The sequence below is a fragment of the Myodes glareolus genome, chromosome 1 (genome assembly GCF_982192425.1).
Source record: "Myodes glareolus chromosome 1, mMyoGla1.1, whole genome shotgun sequence".
Taxonomy (NCBI): Eukaryota; Metazoa; Chordata; class Mammalia; order Rodentia; family Cricetidae; genus Myodes; species Myodes glareolus.
Window position 1 is genome coordinate 128,396,846 of NC_142026.1, and position 20,587 is coordinate 128,417,432.

Below are 20,587 nucleotides of genomic sequence, written 5' to 3' on the forward strand. Positions count from 1 at the left end.
AATTAATGTGTCTTCAAGTGAGAGTACTGACACAACTTAGATAGGATATAAGGCTATATTACTATAATGCTTATATTGGATTATATATATATGTATATATACTATATGGCCATATTACTGTAACACTTAGAAATATGGATGTATTGCTGTAATGCTACAAGCCTCTGTCAAGCACTGCATGATACTCTATGAATATACATGGTGCTAATGTGTCAATTAAGATAGTGCAGGTTGTTTTCGCAGTACTATTCATGGTATTTAAATTATGAAACCAAACTAGGTATCCAACAATAGAGAACTGGATAAGGAATATATATATATATATATATATATATATATATATATATATATACACACACACACACACACAGACACACACACACAGACACACACACACACAGTAGTCATTCAGTCACAAAGGAAAATGCTGGAAAAAGGCTGCAACTAAAGATAATCCCATCAAGCAAACTAAGCCAGCCTCAGGAGGACAAATTTTCTCCCACTTGTGGTTCCAAGATTTTGTGTGCATGTATGTATATGTAAGTTATATATATTCAAGGCAGAGAAGTAGAAAGTAAACTCTCAGTGGGACAGAGGGGACTCACGAGGTCACAGAAAGGCAGTGGGGGTAGTGGGAGAGGAACTATGCCCAGCCTACAATATATCCTTGTACAAAAAACCTCAGAAAGATAACAATAATAACCACTGCCAAGGCCAAGAAACCCCTAGAGACAGCAATGGATACATCTAGAATGACTGGATGGAATCTAAGAAAAGCTGCTTCAGCCCCAATTTCATGTGTGTTTCCAACAGCACATGTGTCCCCAGGGCTTTCAAAGGATGTGACCCTGGGGTTGGCTTTCAGTTTCTCTAACTAAGGCTCCTCCACCAAGCTTAGCTTTCTTGTCTGGGCTGTCTTCAGTCTTCCATTTGGCAGCTGCCTGTCCTTGGCTTTTCTTTCACTGTGCTGTGACTGTTTGTTTATTTGGAAAACGGATTATTCTAATATCCACTTCCAAATCTCGGGGGAACACTTGGAGCTTCTGTTGGTGAAAGGCCACCTACAACTCTGTCGCAAGAAGCCACGAGGTTACCAGCACAGCATTGCTACATCTGTGCTTCGAGGCGGGGCTGTTGAGAAGGTGAAACGAAGAGCGTTCACTCACCAGGACAGACCACTTTGCAGAACCAGGCAAAGAGTGAACGCGCGACTCTTTAAAAAACAAAAAGCAAAAAGCCAGCTAAGAGTGTTGGTTGGACATGCGGCTCAGTTGTCTGAATGCTTGCCTAGTGTGCATGAGGCCCTGAGTTCAGTCTCCAGCACTGCCTAAGAACCTGGAATCAATTGCGTGGTGATAATGTGTCCCACTTCTCCCCCTTTATCTCTGTCCCTAACTGTCTTTAGTAGGTAGGAGGATGGATCCCTAAGGGATAACTGCCTTGTGGTCTGCAGGTCTGGAGGAGGCTTGGGCCTCCGGCTAGTGCAGACAACAGGCGCCGCCTCCTATTCTGTTTACTTGTTGCTCCAGGAGACACACCAGTGTCCCTGACTCCGCGCTCAGAACAACACTCCCGGCTTCTTGGGTCTCAGCAGCATCTCGAGGGACCAGCCAAGATGAGCCAGAGCAGCACCTCAGGCTCCAGGAGCTTGGAGCGCCCCCGCGACGCGGCCGCACTGCCCGAGGTAGAGTTCCCGCTGCTGTTTCATGGGAGGGACTGGGGAGTCTCCTGTTTGCACGGTGTCCTGGGTGGGACTGGAGCAGATCAGTTCCCACTGGGGCAGGGGTCAGGAATAGCAGGTCTTGAAGTGGTGCCACGCGTCCTCCTTGACCACTGAAACTGGCCGAATTCCACCCAGTGGCTTTTCCCAGCAGTTCTTCCCCCACCCTATCCCCAGGGAACAAAGGGTTTGCTTCACGGAACTGCATTTTTGATTTGGAGCAGTGTCTTCTAACCTGGAGGTGGTGGGATTAGCACTGGGCCCCTCAAGGCCTCCAGCCTGTAGGTTGCTAACAGGTCCCCAAACAGTGTTTCCTTGGAGCTATTTATTCATTCCGTTACTCCTAGGATTCTTGGCATTGGGGACTTACAGGTGTAACACTTGCTTACAGGAATGGGAGAGTTCTGGACGAGCCTGGGATCCTCGGGGAGTGCGTGAGTGCATGCGTGCGTGTGTATGTATGCGTGTACTGCTTTCAGAGTGAATCTCTAACCCAGGAAGTGTCCTCGAGGATTCCAACCATGTACACCCTTTGGGCAAAATTAGGTAAAGAACATGGGTTGGATTCTCCAGCATGCTATCACAGCTCAGATATTTAGCACACTTGACCATCACCCTACTTTTAGGCTTCTCCAATTCTTCACATATTGTGGGGGACCCATATCACGGTTTGCAAATACACCTGATTCTTCTTCTGACAATTTCATATTTGGTATTCTATTTTATCTTTGTGGTGTCTGTTCTCTGTGAATTAAGATGATTCAATCATATATAAGTACATGATACTTTTGTTATTAATATATTTTAGTAAGTCCATTTGATGTAAATTACAGATCTTACCTCCAAATATATTCTTGTAAAAATAAAGGAACTTGCTAAAGTTCAATGATCAAGTTCAGAATATTTAGCATTTTTATAATCATGTTATCTAATGTATATTATTTGCTAAATTGGAAATTATCCCAAATATAAGATACTTTACTCCCCTTACACGCAGATTGTGTTTAGTGTCTTTAAATTTGAACTGGCTCCTCAGCTTTCTGCAACTGTGGCTCCCCTGAACTGATTATTGGTAGGAGACTACTAGGAGATATTGTCTGTCAGTACATAACTTTAGGAGCTGAGTAATATCAGCATGACCATTATTGTTGATGTTCCCAATAATGGGGACTATATCTGCCAGATGCTTCCTTTGTAAAATCCCCCTCTGTGATAAGTAAATAGTTATAAGGGCTGGGAAGATGGCTCAGTGGTCTAGACCACGTGTTGACGTTATGTTGACATGCTGGCTCACAACTATCTGTTACTCTAGTTATGGGGGGGCCACCACTCTCTTCTGACCCCCATGGGTACCAGGAATACATATGGTGCTCATACACATTTACTTGGCAATATATTCACACACATAAAAATATTTGTTTGATAAATAACCATCATAATTGCATAATTTTTTTTTAGAATAAACCCCCTACCTACGTTAAGAAGAATTTCCGCTACACCTGAGGTTTGAGTTGGCTTGGAAGAAATAAACTTTACTGAGAAGGGTAGAAGCAGAAAAGCCAGCATGTATTCCATTAGAAGCTGAGTTTATAAAATAGTTCACCTGAGATAATCTTAGGTAGGTAATGAGGGGGTTTCAAGTTATATAGTAGGGTTGCTCAGGTGATAAAAGATGCAACTGAGACCTAACTGTCTCCTGAAAGCTCTGGGCATTTCCTGCTGTGTTGCATTGAAGCACGGATTAGAAAGCAAAGCGTGGGTAGGAGGCCCCTTTCTGATTGTGTAGATGTCCAGGGGATGAGTCACCCTTGGAATAAAAGGTTTGGAATAAAAGCGGGGCTCAAACAATCTGAATTATTTTACTTCTCCAGACTATTTTGGTTAAAAATTCTTTAGGGTTATAGAACTTGAATATTCTTACCCGAAATATGATGCATTCCTTATCTCTTATTTTTGCTGTGATAAAATCTCATGGCCAAAAACGACTTATGAAAGAAGGAGTTGATTTGGACTCGCAGCCCCTGCTGGAGAATCCATATTGTGCAGGAAGCGTCACAGCAGGTAGCTGGAGCCAGGAGCGGAGAGATCGCATCTTCAAACACACAGAAAGCAGAGAGAGCAAGCTGGAAGTGCCTCACTTCTCAAAGCCCCGCCCCAGTGACATGCTTTTTCCATCAAGGCTCCGCCTCCTAAAGGTTCCACAGGCTCCCAAACAGTGTCCAAATATGGAAGTCTATGGTGGGGGTGGGGGCAGTTTTCATCCAAACCACCACCACCACACACATGGATCATAACAACACGTAGGGTCTTTTGGGGATTTCATAGTGTATGAAGGGCACTTCACAGGCTGTCTGCTCTGACACTAATTAAAGTCAGCCATTAGTGTCCCCACTGCTAAAACTGTCACGATATTTCAACCAGCACCTCTTTCGCCACCTCTACAATTGGTTTCTTGAGGATCTAAGAGTGAGCCTGAAGCTAGAAAAACAAACAAGTTCTTGCTTTTCCTGGGGAGTTAGTGCTCATGGTCAAGGGACCTGGAACCATGAAAGGGATGCCCCTTCCTTGTGTCCCTTCAAGAGGCAAATTTCAGGTTAAGACTTTCTTGGTCGAATCTCCCAAAATCAAATCACTCACCAGAAGAGCTTCATGAAGCTAGAAAACATGAGAGCAGTAGGCAGTGTTAGAACCGACTGGAGCTTCTCAGGCAGGGAGGAGGGTGCCATGCTTTGGAGAATTCGTAAACAGCATTGTGGAACCATGAGACCCCCGTGAACTTGCAACAATAGCCTTGTCCGAAAATGCTACCCAAGCATGGGGTGGGTCAACAACCAGCAGAAGCTACAAAGCCGGGATTTAGTGAAAAGTGTTTTGATTTCTCGACTGAGCCACTAAAGGCAGCATTCAGGCTATTTTGCAACATTTTTGTTTTTAAGAGGCTTTGAATAAAAACTATGACTCCAGTATGAGATGCTCTTGGGAAACGGAACAAGTCTCTTTTTTCTGTGTATAGCAGGGGCTGGAGAGATGGCTCAGTGGTTAAGAGCGCTGGTTGTTGGTACAGAGGATCCTGGCACATAAGGAACCAAACAACTGAAAATGTTAAGGCCAAAAGACACCACTTGAGGTGACAATAAAGGCTGATATATTAAGATGATAAACAACTTTATTCATCAGGAAATTGTAACGGTTCTAAATGTGTATGCACGAAGTGATATAGCCCCCAAATACTAAAAGAAAACCTGGTAGATCTGTTTGGATGAACAGACAAACCCACATTAGTTAGTGCATGCCCTTTCTTTTGAAATTGAACATTTATTGTGTGAGTGTGTGCATGTGTGCATGGGTGTTTGTGTGTATGTGTGTGAATGTATGTGTGTGTGTGCATGCATGTATGCGAATGTGTGTTTGTGTAAGTGTGTGTGTGTGTGTGTAAGTCAGAGGGTTACTTGACTTGTTAGAACAAACTCTCTTCATCATGGGTGTACATGAGTGTCTGAGGGATTGAAATCAGGTCCTCAGGCCCCATGAAGCATCTTATTGGCCCTTGAACACTTTGGCACACACTTTCAATTTAGTAGGAGAGGTATTCAGAGGCTAACATGCAGGTTTAGTTAAGTTATCATGCGAATAAACACATGTAAAGGCTGGGAGAGGAATCGGAGAGGAGGGAAAAGGAGAAGGGTTTGATGGAAATACTTTATGCACATATATAAAGTTCTCAACAAACAAACAAAAACAAAGCCCCAACCGATAGTTTGAGTCTCTTCACTCATGTGAGTGAAGGACCCCAACTCGTATTAACCACAGTCATACCGTTCTTGCAAAGGATGAACAGATAACAAGCCTAGTCAGGGCCTCCGGAGTGCTGAACAAATAACAGGCTTAATTCAGGACCTCCGGAATGCTGAGCAAATAACAAGCTTAATTCAGGACCTCCGGAATGCTAAGCAAAGATACCTGAGGTTAGAGCAAGGACAGCCTTATCTGGCTGCGAGACAGGAGATTTATGAACTGGCCATAGAAACAAAGGAAGAGAGGATTGCGAGGCCTGAGTCACGTGTAAAGCGGGGCTCTCATGAGTCAGGGGCTGTGCAATCAGACATCTAGTTGCCAGCCAGGAAAGGGGGGCAGGATAGGAGGAACAGTATCCCCTCAATGTTATTTAGGTTAAAAATTTACCACCCTGCGTCTTGCTTCTGTAAACCTCGCTTTTTGCTCTCCTATAAGAACCCCTCACCCCCAACCTGCAGGCGCGCAAGTCCTTTGAGAGACTCTGTCGCCCCAGGTACCTGTGTATCCAATAAACCTCTTGCTGTTTGCATCCGGCTGTGTGTTTTCGACTGATCTTTGGGCACGGGGTCTCTCCCGAAGGAAGACGCCCTCGGAAGTCTTTCATGAGTTGCTGTCAATCTTGACAGTGTGCTCCTTTCTAAACTGTATTATTTCTTCACTTTAAATAAAATTTTGTTGCTACTTTGCAATCCCTACAAGATAAAGTTACCAAGATGTTGCGTGTGTGTGTGTGTGTGTGTGTGTGTGTGTGTGTGTGTGTGTGTGAAGCCTTAGACTGTGAAATAATTAGACCTAAGCCTAGAAGTACTTGGTTGGGACTGAATGAGATGAGATCCTTACACTATTATGGATGGAGAAAAACAACCCAATCCTTTGAGAATATGAGATAGCCCAGCTTTAAAGGAATTTTACAAAGTCCTGGCCTGTGCCCTTCTAAGGTGTTAAGGCCCCGAGGGAAGACGGCGGTGTGGGCGCTGCACCGGTCAGGAAAGGTTATTGCTGTAAAGATTGGGGAAACCGGAGCAAGGTGTGCAGAGCGGTAACTCCGTACCAGCCTGCGCTCTTAGTTTTCACAAACCTGCAGGAATTGTTCACAGGGAGGCAGGGGAGGATGTCTTTGATCAGAAAGTCTTTGTTCAGGTTTTGCCACATTCCCATAATTCTAAGTCACTTCAGAGTAAAATGCCTAAGAGATAAAGAAATACATGATGACGGGTTGGTTCATTTACACATTTGACTTTGAGATTTTTATTATAACTTAGTTCATCTTCCCTTGGCACTTATTCTCCGATCACCTGGCTTTAGTATGGAGTGCGAGATAACACATCAAAGAATGGTAGGATGTTTTGAACACCAAAGATATATATATATATATAAAATATTATACTATAATATATAATTATATTATATATAATATAATCAATATAATATATAATATAAATAAAAATAAATTTAAATATTTTTAAATTAAAATTTTTTAAATTAAAAAATATATTTAAATAAATATAAATAAAATAAATTTATATATATAATATATAAATAATAATATATATAAAGTAATATATATTACTTTAAAGTACATTATTATACTTAGTTTCAGCAAACAGACCGTGGAAGCATTTTGAACAGTAGTGAATGCTTCTTGGTTTGTACTTGAATTAAGTTGACAAATTTATAAGGACTTACTTCTTTCCATGTTCAAGGACAGCTTAAGTTTTAAAAAACTGTACAAGGGAGCGACACTGGCTGCACAAGGAATTGGTTGTGCTGGGTTCTTTCGCTCAAGGTTTCATTCTTTCTTTGTTTTGCTCCTAGTTTATTTTAGTCTTTGAAACTGGTGTCCTGGCAGCTTTACTGTCAGGGTGGGGGAGTTCACAGGCTTTGCTGAAGTGGAGCAGGCTCTGCTCTCTCTCAGATACTGGGATGCCAGCCCTGCTGGTGGCTACAGTTTCGGTATCGAGATATGTATTGCTTGAAAACTAAAAGTTGCTTATAAAATTATTAAATGGGCTAAATAAATATCCAAATAAATAGCTCTTTAGGGCATTACAGAGGGTATTAGTTCATAGAATAAATACCCATTTTATATTTCTGAGCAACCCAAATGATTTCCTTTTCATTGGATTTTCCTTTATGTTTTTCTTCATAAACCTTCCCCATGGACAGTCATTTTCAGAAATGTGGGCTTTTAGCAGAGGAAGGTGAACATATTGTGACCTCAGCATTTGTGACAAAGGCAAGAGTTTTAAGACCCGAGGACAACTGGGATATTTTTATAAATCTTTCTTATTTGGGGTCAAAGATGCAGACAGTAGAGTTTCTGATAGGAAGTCTTGATGTTGAAACCCAAATGTTTGGATTAGCAGAAATGAGAACTTAGGAGGAAGTGGGAAGCACCAGGGTTTTACTAGTGAGTTGTTGGAACAGTCAGTCACAGGGCCACAGTCTCAGGCTTGCTGTTACACAGTGAAGGCCAAGAGTCCCTTTCTGCGGCAACTATAGGGCCTGTTGTAAGTCCCAGTCTCATAAAAATCATATATGAGTAAGAGAAAAAGGGTTAGTTAACGCTAAGCAATGGAGCACAGCATTTCAGAGAGTGATAAAGGCTTTGAGAAGAAGGTCAGACAGGGTCATAAGCTGGAGATGCACAGGATGTAGGGCAAGACCCGCTTGGCTAGGTAAGGAGGGGTGGTTCCAAGGAGACTATGGCAGTGGTCTGAGTCCTGGGGAACCTGAAAGGAGAGTGCCGAGAAACAGCAGGCCTGCTGATGGGAAAGAAAGAGATGCATTTATTCAAGGGTAATTTGAGCCAGATGTTCTGAATTTCCAGCTAGAAATCCAAGCATTTGGGAGGCTGAGGCAGGAGGATTGCTATGATTGGAGGCCGGCTTAGTTTTCTTGATGAGATTCTATCTTTAAAAAACAGCAACAGCCACAACACACACACACACACACACACACACACACGTACACACACACACACACACACACACAACTCCTGCAAACAAAAACAAACAACAGATTGTTTTCAGAAGTTTCTTCTGGCATAGGAAGGCCAACATATTGGTAACCTCAGTGTCAATGCCAAGGGCAATGTTGTTGGTTAACAACAACGAAAGCAAGAGTGGTTGTTAGCTGGTGTTTCTCAGTCTGTGGATGTGTAATGTCTCTCTGTGACTGACAGGTCCATGAGGTGTTATGTTTTCCTCAGTGTCGCACTTGAGTGAGTAGTCCACGCCAGTTTACCCCATCACTGATGATAAGAAAGACAAAGACAGGCTGCGAAACAGCTACTTGGCAACCACATGTCATGCGTTCACTGTTGCTCCGAGGGAACATTACTGGGATAATTGGTGAATAATTCTGCAGCCTTGTTAAATGTCTTGAGTTTGTCAATTACATGAAGAGGAATGTTCTTGTTTTAGGGAGCTGTGTGCCAATGGACTTGGGGGTAATGGGCCATCGTGTGTGCAAATTGTTCAAAAGTGATTCAGCAATCAGAAAAACAATTCACACAGGAAGAGTAAATCGAACACAACCAAATGTTCTCATAGTTGTTGACCGAGTCTAAAATATTCTTGAGTTCGTTGGGTTATTCTTGCAAGTTTCTTCATAATAAAGTAAAAAAAAAAAAAAACAAACCAAGAAAACAAAACCAAAAAATTACAACAAAACCTCACAATACATGCCAGTCAGCAAATGAGGTTACAGAGGAGAAAGTACTGTTTCTGGCAATGGAGTTTATAGTTTAGTTAAGTAACGAATAATTCGTAACAAGTGACATTTGCCCAAGGCACATGGCAAGCATGGTGAGTATCAGTGCACCAATTCATGTAAGGATCCGGGGGATGAACACGGTGAAGCAAACCCAATGATGCGGGGCTTTCATAGACTAGAGTGTGGGGTGTAGGTAACAAGAAGCCTTGAGATAGTTGAGTTCTGTCTTTGTCACATGGAAACACGGGGTAGGGGGTCCTAAGAACTAGGGAAAGTGTTCTCACTGAGAAAACCTTGATGTCAGGCTTCCCAGCCTTTTGAACTGTGAACAAGAAATGTTTGTCCAGGCTCTGGTGTTCTGTTATAGTAAGACCGAGCTGACTGACAGATGACCTTTGCTGAAGTTAGAATCCTCATTCACGGACTCGGGTCTTACACCCAGCAGATCCGGTTCAGGGCAGAAAGGCCTTTGGTGACATTATGGACAGTGTTTTTACCTGAGGAATCATTCCTCATAGGAGGGCTTCTCGTAGCCTTTGACCACAAAACATTAAATCGGGTCTTGGAGAAGTCGATTTCTTAGAGGAATGGATTCTTGGTGCACTCCCTTGCAGGACTGCAAGCAGCGGCTGCTCTGACCCTTTTTGTGCACCTGAGTTCTCTTAGGTGTCCAGGAGATGATGGGTAAGCCCATGGCAAGGGCTATGGAGGATGGATGAGTACAGTGAGCGGACACTTTAGCGATGATGTCACTTAGACGCGGAGAATGAAACTTTTGCTCACAACTCCATTCATTATCAGGAGACGTTATCGGAGTGGAAATGTGCATCCTTCCCTGAACAAGGAAACCCATCGCATGGTTTTCTCTGTCTCCATGATGGAGATGGCGAGATGATCATGAATTTGTTGGCATGGGGCTGAGGAATAGGGGACCCTCTTCATGACCCAGTAACTCCAACTCTTTCCTCTTGGCCCTAATGGGCATCATTGTTGTCTGAGTTCTTGGCTCTGCCCAGGCTTCCAAAGATTCAGCCAGCAACTTGGTCCACACATCCATTCTGTGGCCCTTGGAGTCTACCTCATTCTTTTAGGTTTTTTTTTGGGGGGTGGGTGGGTGGGTACAGTTTCCACCTCGCTAGTTGTCAACAGGGCTTTCTGCTGCCTCCATGCCACTGAAGTGGGAGTGTCCCCAATATGCGGTCATTATCAGTCCTGACAGAGGCACCTAATGCCTCCTATGGAGAGAGATCCAGTTTAAATGCAAATACCCCGATAGGCCCTGGAGAGTCGATTAATTTTCCTGTGACTTCTTTAAGTCCAGTTTGAGAAATGATCTCATGAATATTGACTGAATTTTCCCTAGCTTTCTAGAAGTTCATATTTAGTTAAAATATACACTTCTAAATTGACCAGATTCAAACTGATTGTTTCTGAACTTGCAGAAAAAAGAATTCATCTTTTTGATGGTACCTGGAAAGAGATTTATGAATTAAAGTTAAATGAATTCCTTGTCCTCAACATTTCATGTAGGATGCAAGCTGTTATTACAATAGACTAGCATACAGTAGTCGGGGTTAGGTCAAAATTCAATTTATGGGGAGATTATTTTTAACTTTTAACCAGAGTGATACAGGATAGTAATATAACAATTAAGAATATGGGCTTTGGAGTCAAGCAGTCTTTGTTTGCACTTGGATGGGTCATTCATTCATTCATTCATTCATCCCTCACACATTTGCTGATGGCTAGTAACTGGAAACATGGCAGTGAACAAAACTGACATTCTCTTGCCTTAGTCTCTCAGGGGAAATGGATGTTGTATAAATTGTCCGTTCAGATAAATGATAACCACCGTGGTCATGACATAGAGGATAAAAGTTGGTACCACGTGAGGGAATGACATGAGAACTTAATTTACACAGAAGGGTCAGAGGGAACTGATTTAATGGCTGACGGGCCATGATGGCTGGAGCAGAACGGACGTGGGGGAGTTGGGGTTGAGGGAGGGAAGGAGTGGACTCCTTGTCCTCTTAGGGCCTTGTTTCCTTTTCACATAGTGTTGCTAGCACCACCAGCATCACAAGGTCACTCTGGGATTAAATAATGCTGCATTGATTTATGTTAAGTACTGGCTTGGCTTCAGTATTTAACTCTTGGTAGCTATACGGACTAACCGTACTTCCTCTGAATGCAGGAGACAGTGTAGACAAAAGTAGTGTGAACCAGGGTTGGATCCTCCAAAGGGAGTCTGAGTAGAGAAGGATACAGCAGGTGACTTATAGGAGACTCAAGAAGAAATCATATTTTAAAAAAATACTATCTTAATTTATATTTTTGTATATTTTGGTGACATACCACATATGTACAGTAGTACACTTTATATAAACATAGAACTGGCAGCCGTGTGGTGGTGGCGCATGCCTTTAATCCCAGCACTCGGGAGGCAGAGACAGGTGGATCTCTGTGAGTTTGAGTCTAGTCTGGTCTACAAGAGCTAGTTCCAGGGCAGGCACCAAAGCTACAGAGAAACCTTGTTTTGAAAAAAAAAAACCAAACAAAAAAAAACCCCAAATAAAACAAAAAAACCCATAGAATTGGCAAGATACAAACAAAATTACTTGTAGAACCCAGGGTAAAATCATGGGTTTAAGGATCAGCTGAGCAGTGGGGTTGGAGAATGGCTCTACAGTGTACTCGCTCTTGGGCAAGACCAAGGTGCTCAAGTCTTGTGACATTACTGTAAGAGTTGACTGTGGCAAAGTTCATACAGTGATGGTTTGTGTTTATATGTTCCCAGTCCTTGGGAAAGGATCACTGAGTGTTGTTCTCAAAGGACAAAGACTTGAATTCAGACATATTTTTAACATGCGTGTGTACGATGCTTGTGTGCATGTGTGTGTGTAGATGTGCAGACGTCATGGAATCTGTGTGGAGGTCAGAGGACAGTCTTGGGTGTTGCCCTTCCCTTTACACTTTGAGACAAGGTCAGCCTCTCTGTTGTTTTATAGTTGAGTGAGCCAAGTTAGCTGGCAGTGGGGTTCCTTTCCCTGCCTCCCATTTTCCTGCAGGAATGCTGGGATTACAGACACTTGACCCTGGACTCAGCTTTGTGTGGGTTCTGCGGGGTTGAACTCGGTTCCACATGTTGGCATAGCTGTAATTTTACCTACTGAGATCTTCCCCTAGCCCTGGAAAAGGATATTTTGAAAGGGCTGCAGAACAATAAAAAGTTGCTGATTGAATAGTGACCCTACATCAGGGACACCACAAGAACACACCCCACAGAATCAACTGCCTGGAACTCATGGGGGCCCACAGACATCAGAGAGCCCGTAGGGGTCTGACCTAAGTCCTCTGCATATATGTTATGACTGAGGAGTTTGGTGTTCTTTTGGGATCCCTAACAGTGGGAGCAGGAGCTCCCTCTTACTCTTTTGCCTCCTTGTGGGACCTTCTTCCTTCTACTGGGTTGCCTCATCTGGCTTTGATGTGATGGTATGTGCTTGGTCTTATTGTAGCTTTGTTATGCTGTGTTTGGTTGATGTCCCTGAGAGGCCAGTTCTTATTTGAGGGGAGACAGAGGAGGGGTGGATGGGGAGAAGGGTAGAGGTAAGATGGGGTGGAGAGACTTGGAGGAGGGGAGGGAGGGGAAACTTCAGTCCGATGTACTTTATGAGAGAATAAAAAAAAATACATAATGACCCTTCATGTAATGAATCTCAGTATATTGGTGAAATGTAAGTCAGTGTTGCTTTTATGTGAGACAGGCACTCAAATTCTTAAAATGTTTATTAGTTTTAACACAGCCATGTTGGAAGAAGTGGCGGGCTGGTCAGAGGTTGCAGTCTCGCTGTGGTCTGGCAGTTTATGTCAGTAAGCTCTGCAAAATGGAGCTCCCTCCCTCCAGCAAAGCTTCCTACTCTCTATCTGCCTTTATTTGGAGAACGCACCTGGGCCTGGAGGACTGACCTTATCTGAAAGCTGTCTCGAAAACCAGATGCCTGACTCATCTTTAGCTTGACCCTCGTCACAGATCCCTGCTGAGAAGACCTGTGCTAGGGCCTCCGTAGAACCCTACTGCCACATACTGAACCTTGTGATAGGAGCGAACTACTCCATACAAATTAGGGTCTGTCACCAGACTCCCCGATCCTATATATTCCTTACACTCTAGAATAAAATTGAGCTGAGTCACCAAAATCTGTCTCCCAGAGGGCTGTCTCTGTTTGTGCTCACGGACCACCAAAGCTTTCTGTCACCATCTGCCTCTTTCCCTTCTCAAGCTGGTGGCCAAAGGCCCAGAGGGAAAGAGGACTCCCCCCCCCCATTTCTTTTTCAGTAATCATCCCTAAGAGTAAATTAAAATACATCTTTATGAGGGAGTATTATGTAGGTGGGTAGAACTGCTAGGATTGTGGGGACCCTTGGAGATGGGCTAAATGCATTTTCCAGTAGGAGATGGACATAAACCTTTTGTGGGTTTTGGAGGAGAATTTTATGGCACAGACAGATGCATTTTTGGTGTCTATTTGACAAGGGTGGACTCGAACTTGTGATGATTTATCTTGACTCTCAGCTTGATTGGACTCTGAGATGGCTCCACATTACTAAAGCACAGTTGGCAGTGTGTCTGTGCAGGTCTTTCACAGAGGACCAGCTAAGGGAAAGAAGAAAACCCGTCTTGAATGACTGTGGCGCCATCCTACAGGTGTGGGAGGGCTTTATAGAATAAACACGAACAGAGCGAAAGCTTGCTAGTGTAGGCATTCTTTATTGTTCCACTTCCTAGCTGCCATGACATGAGTTGTTCTCCACCATCCCCCTCCACGGTGGACTGAAGACTAGGCTAGACATTGAGTACTAGAGCGGAAATGAGAGAAGTATGGATTCTGATTAATGGAGATGTGGTGTGTATAGCTTGGGGAGACTATTCCTTACCTTGTTTACTGGGAGGGTTTTGTAGGATGTTTGTGTTAATTTTCACCTTGCCAGGATCTAGAATCACCTAGGGGACAGGTCTCCAGGGATACCTGTGGGAGTTATCTGGTTAGGTTGGCCTCTGGACAAGCCTGTGGGGGATTAATGTGATTAACTGATGTGAGAAGAATCATTTTAATTGTAGGTAGGATCACTCCCTGGGCAGGAGGATCTAGAAAATATGAAATGGGAAACATAAGTTGAGCAAGTATGTAAGCATGCCTTCATCCTGCCTTCTTCCTATGGATGCAGTGTGAACAGTAACTTCAAGTTCCCGCCGCCTTACCCCCACCCCATCCATGATGAACAGTACTTAGAACAGTGAGTAAATAAACCTTCTTCATTATTATTTTCTTTCTCCTCCTCCTCCTCCTTCTCCTCCTCCTCTTCTTCTTCTTCTTCTTCATTTATTTATACTTTATGTGCACAAGTGTTTGCTTGTATGCATGTCCGTGTACCACATGCATACCTGGGGACTCCAGAGGCCAGAAGACAGTGTCAGATTCCCTGTAGCTAGAGTTATAGATGGTCAAGAGCTGACATGAGGGTGATCAGAGCCCAACCAGGGACTTCTGCAAGAATAACAACAACCTGACTGCTGAGTATCACTCCAGTCCTTCCCTTCTTTATAAAAGTTGCTTTTGTCAGGGAATTTTATCATCATAGCAGCAAGAAAAGAAAAAAGACACCAAGGAAATGATCAGTGCTTTCCAGCAAGATCCAAAACAAAGGAAGACTGAAGGGAGTACAGGAATTCTTCCTATTGTATCAATCTTTGCTTATTTCTGGATAAGGTTTTGGCAAAGCCATTTCCGTCCTGGTGTTGAACTGCTTCAACTCAGGTGTCGGAGAACTTAGAGAATTGATACTAATCCATGCAGGCTTCCATACTTGCCTAACAGAACACACCTTGCTATCTGTCTTCGGGTTCCTATTGCTGGGAATAGATGCCGTGGCCACAGCAACTCTTATAAAGGAAAACGTTTAATTGGGACTGGCTTACAGTTTTAGAGGCTTAATTCATTATCGTCATGATAGGAAATATGGTAGCATGCAGGGAGGGTACCGGAGAAGGAGCTGAGAGTCTACATCTTAATCAGTAGGTAACCGGAAGAGGACTGGAAGTGGCTTGAGCACAGGAGACTTCAAAGCCCACCCCATAGTGACACACTTCCTCCAGCAAGGCCACACCTACTCCATAAAGTCACATGTTCTAATAGTGCCACTTCCTATGAGGGCATGGGAGTCAATTGCATCCAAACAACCACACTATCGCAACAGGACCCTGGGTCAGGTAATGAGGTGTACCACCAAATGACTTGAGTCTTGGGAACTGGGGGCTGGGGCTATAGCTTGGGTGGTAGCATACCTCCCTCACGATTGGCCTGAATTCACTGTGTAGACCAGGCTGGCCTCAAACTCGCAGAGACCCGCCTGTCTTTGTCTTCTGAGTGCTGGGAATAATGTGCTCAGTTTACTCAGCTTTCTTATACCACTCGGAACCACGCCCCTCAGTGGGCTGGGCCCTCTTCCATCTATTAACAGTGAAGACTGTTCCTCACAGACATGGCCGTAGGCTACCTGGTTCTGGGCACACCCTCTTTGCAGATGATTCTACATTAGTTGACAATAAAAACTAAGGAGACTATTGCTGCCTTCTTTGACTCCCCAGATGCCTTTACTCTCCTCTCTGGAGTCTGTAGGGAGAATAGGATGTGGGTCCTGGGGAGAAGTGAGGTAGGTTTAGTTTAAAGTGGACCCACCCACCTTTCAGAAGCACATGGTTCCTTCCTAAACTGAAGTCTACCATCTCGGCCCCAAAGGGTGTGGTCAGGACCCTTGTCACTGTCATGCTATGTGAGGACAGCTGGTGCGTATAGCAGTGGAAAAGGTTTGAGATCCACTTTGAATAGGACTTATTCTGGAATAAACTATAAAAATATCATTTTAAACACTTTATTTTGAATCTTGTTCCTTTGCATAAATTATTTAAATTTTTATTACTTATTTGTGTGCGCACATGTATACCATGGCCCACCTTTGGGGGGTTGGTTACTGCGATCCTAGGGGTTGAACTAAGGCAGCCAGTCTCCACTGGCAGTGAGTACTATTATTGATTGAGCCAGCACAGTGATCCCAGCTCTGTGCGAATTCTTATAGGAAGGTTTAACATGGCTTGATTATTTGCTTACATGTTCTTCAGGTTTCCACATTCTCTTGTGTTCTGAATGGTTCTCTGAGGAGGCTTCATTGACATCAGGAGATGAAGCAATAGTATTTTAATGTTTCCTTGGGCAGTGCTAAGGGCTTATTTGGAAGAGAAAACAGGGGTTTGGTTCAACACAGATGTCATTTAGGAAGGTTTTTGTGTTTTTTTCCCCCCATGTCTGGTTTGTCCTTTGTTCATTGGAGAACTTTTATAGTTAGGTTAAAAAATGAAAACAATTTAATTCCTGTTTCAAGCTTCTAGGACACCTGTATTTTGGCTACCACATTGTTTATATTTTGTCTCTTAGCCGTGAATTTCCTAGAAGTAGTTAAGACTGTCCTTGCCCCACAAATGCATCCCAAGAATTCTACTGCCCTCCCTTCTGATTTATCTTTGCACACCCAAGGGTTCACGTTCAGGGTTTCTTGTTGCCTCTGCAGCCAATAAGAGCTCACAGAGAAGCCAGGCGTAAGAGCACACACCTGGAATCCTAGCCTGTGGGAGGTGGAAGAGAGCAGGAGGATCCGGAGTTCAAGGTCATTCTCTGCTACACAGTGGGTTTGAAACTAGTCTGGGCTACTGTCAGGGTCCAGTCTCAGGGGAGTTCACACGTTCCAGGGCAGGAGAGTGAGGGTTAGAATTATTAAACAAAAGGGACAGAGATGTGAGAGAAATAAAAGACAGAAACAGGACAGCACCAGGAGGGAAATTCAGTGAATACTGCAATTACCTGTGTTTATTTCCACATGCTTATATACATCACTCCAAAAGGGGTGGAGAGAGGCCACAGACTTCATTAATGTGATGTAAAGAATAAACAGAGCATCCTCAGTCAAACAGTCTGTTGTTTGAACAGGACCTGTAAGGACCACACCCTTAGACCAAGTAACTTACAGGCAGCCACTCCCTGGAACCTTCTGCCAATCTTCTTGAAGGAGAAGGAATACACTTGAATTCTCCGACCTTTGGTCAAGATGAACAGATTCACCCCTACACTCAAACTACTAATGAACCACACCCTAGGCCAGGATCTCTGGTTTGTAGCCAACCTGTTGTCCACAACTTTGAGAGAGCAAGACTAAGCTCAGACTCCCTGACCTTTAGTCAAGGTAGACTGGGCTCACATATGTGGGCCCTGAGGCTATAGGAGACCAAGCCTCCAGAAAACTTTAAAACCCAAGAGAACAAAACAAGGACAACACCTAGGAGACCAGGAACGTGACTCATCAGGTAAAGGACTGACTGTGTAAAGGTGAACCCCAAGTTTGGATCTCCAGTACCCATATGTACTTCTAATATCAACAAGTACTGCAACTTGTGTGTAGTCTCCAGCCCCCCAGACAAGGTTTCTCTGTAGCTTTGGAGCCTGTCTTGGAACTAGCTCTTGTAGACCAGGTTGGCCTCAAACTCCCAGAGATCCGCCTGCCTCTGCCCCCTGAGTGCTGGGATTAAAGTCATGTGCCACCATCGCCAGCCAGTTTGTGTCTATAACCTCACTGCTGGGGAGGCAGGGACAGAAACTTCGGAGGACACTGCCTAGCCAGCCAGATCAGTGAGCTCTGGTTCAGTGAAAGGCCCTGTCTCAAAATCCATGGTGGCGAATGATTACGGAAGACACATGACATAGACCCCTGGTCTCCACAAGCATCCACATGTATATGTAAATATACACACGCACACACATGCATATAAACATGTGTACCTGTTTATACAAGAGTAAGCATGCACATGCTTACACACAGGAGAAACAAGACCTAAAGCCCTAAACAAACAGAGATCGTGAAGCATGTAACTCTAGAAACTTCTGTCTCTAGAGGCCAGTACATGGCAACTGGGAAGTTGGTACTTTAAACACCTCAGCAGGCTTTCAATTATCTCTTAAGATTTTTAGTATGGAAGCCCATCACTTTAAAAATAGTTAAATCTGGGGCTGGAGAGATGGCTCAGAGGTTAAAAGCATTGCCTGCTCTTCCAAAGGTCCTGAGTTCAATTCCCAGCAACCATATGGTGGCTCACAACCATCTGTAATGGGGTCTGGTGCCCTCTTCTGGCCTGCAGCATACACACAGGCAGAATATTGTATACATAATAAATAAATAAATAAATAAAAATAGTTAAATCTGTTTGGAACAGAACCGTAAGTGTATACAAAGTGTACGCGTTTATGGGCATCTTGTGGTGTTTTGACAGACAAGAGACAGAAGTGAATTGCTTTCCTTTAGGGATTGTGGACATAGCCGAAGTTGCTACTGCTCCCTTTGAGAATCGTTTCTACTCTTGAGCCTCTTCAGCGGTAATGAGTACATAGATATTTTTATTCCTTTCAAATCACTCAGAATACCTTGCATGCACATTTGTACCTAGAGAAGGTATTATTTTGCTTACATGTACTTTAAAAACTAAACAGTGGATTTGGGCAAATGGTTCAGCTGTTAGGGTACTGTCTACTCTTCCAGAGATCCTGCTTTGAATTGCCAGCACCAGCGTGGGAGCTCTTTACCTTTGTAACCTCAGTTCCAGGGGAGCCAACATTCCCTTCTGGCCTCCAGGGGCCACGTGTGGTGCACAGACATACATTCAGGCAAACCACCCATCCATAAAGTAAAAACAAATACACCTTAAAGACATAGATGGTGTGATACTGTCAGCTTTGTTCTCTAAGTTGCTTTATTTACAGAAGTATGTTTGTGGGATCTCCTTATGGTCACCACATAGATTTAGTTTGGTTCTTTTTTCCCCCCTTTTTAAAAATTTTGCTTTCAAGATTATAATATAATTAAATTTCTCTCTCCCATATACCCCTCTACACTCTCCTTCAAATCCATGGCCTCTTCTTTCACTAATTGTTCCTGCATACACGTATCCATTCCCAAACATAACCTGCTCAGTCTGTATAATGTTACTTGTGTGCATGTTTGCATGGCTGACTATTTGGCACTGGGGAAGCCCACCTCTCCTGCTTCCAGCTTCCCTCAGTTGCCTGTAGTTCTTTGTGTAAGGTTGCAGCCTCCTGGGCTCTTCCCAAGCAGTTTGGCGTGTTCATTGGAGTCCTCCATTCAGCTAGCCTTTGGGCAGTCATGTTGGTGAGACTCTACAGGAGGAGCTTCTGGTTGCTAGGAGACATAATCTCACAGCACAGTCCTTGGTCCTCTGGTTCTTAACGCTCTTTTTGCCCCATCTTCTGCAATGTTCCCTCAGCTCTAGGTACAGGACTGAATTGTAGATGTAGCCTTTGGGACTGGGCTCCACAGCTCTGCATTCTGATTGGCTGTGGCTTTTTGTAGTGGTCTCCATCTGTTACAAGGAGAAGCTTCCTTGATGAGGTGAAGACAACTCTTTTTTTTTTTAAAAAAAGACTTATTTATTAATTATGTATATACAGGGTTCTTCCTGCATGTATGCCTTCAGGCCAGAAGAGGGCACCAGATCTCATTACAGATGGTTGTGAGCCACCATGTGGTTGCTGGGAATTGAACTCAGGACCTCTGGAAGGGCAGTCAGTGCTCTTAACCTCTGAGCCATGTCTCCAGCCCAGGTGAAGACAACTGTGGGTCTAAGAATAAATGTTTGTAGATTGTTGTCAGGGTTAGTTTGGTTCTTTTAACTGCTTTCTAGGTTCCCATCTTATGGATAGACAAAAATTTGCTATCCTGTTGTAATAAATATTATGAACCATAAGCCTCGTGTAGAACTGGACAGACTATGGGGCAGAGTTTACTCCAAAGCGACTACCACATTTTATACACCAATTCACAAAGTGTACATTGAACGAATATGGCACAGAAAAGCAACCATTGTTATAGATCTGTAGCTTTTTTTCTCTCTCTTCCTCTCTCCCCTCTTCTGCCCTTCTCCCCCCCTCCATCTTCTTACTATTGTTGTTGTTTTTTTTTAAACTTGTCAATATAATTTTCTTTTGGGTCCTGACTTTGCTCAGTTTTAAGTAGTGATTTAAGGACAACCCCTATTAGTAGGGTTGGTGTAGGAGAATTGTCTGTATTCTGTCAATCATGTATTTTAATAAAACGCTGATTGGCCAGGCAGGAAGTATAGGTGGGTCAACCAGACAGGAAGTAGAGGCAGGGCGATGAGAACAGGAATATTCTGGGAAGCAGGAAGCTCCCTCGCCATTCCTGTGCAGACCACTGAAGAGGCAACATGTAAGCTGA

The 20,587-nt window shown here is 43.6% G+C and overlaps 1 protein-coding gene across 2 annotated transcripts in view; it reads left to right on the plus strand.

Moving 5' to 3' along the window:
* The first annotated feature begins 1,451 nt into the window (after positions 1-1,451).
* The window catches only part of Ccdc170 (coiled-coil domain containing 170), an 82,377-nt gene continuing 63,241 nt past the window's right edge, over positions 1,452-20,587 (plus strand). Inside the window, exon 1 of one of the 2 annotated variants that reach the window (XM_085688076.2) lies at positions 1,452-1,684. In XM_085688076.2, coding sequence (XP_085544202.2) covers positions 1,616-1,684 — 69 coding nt within the window. In that variant the 5' untranslated portion in view covers positions 1,452-1,615. Of the gene's footprint in view, positions 1,685-14,374; positions 14,531-20,587 lie in introns of those variants that run through there. The other variant, XM_085688081.2, reaches the window with a different exon arrangement.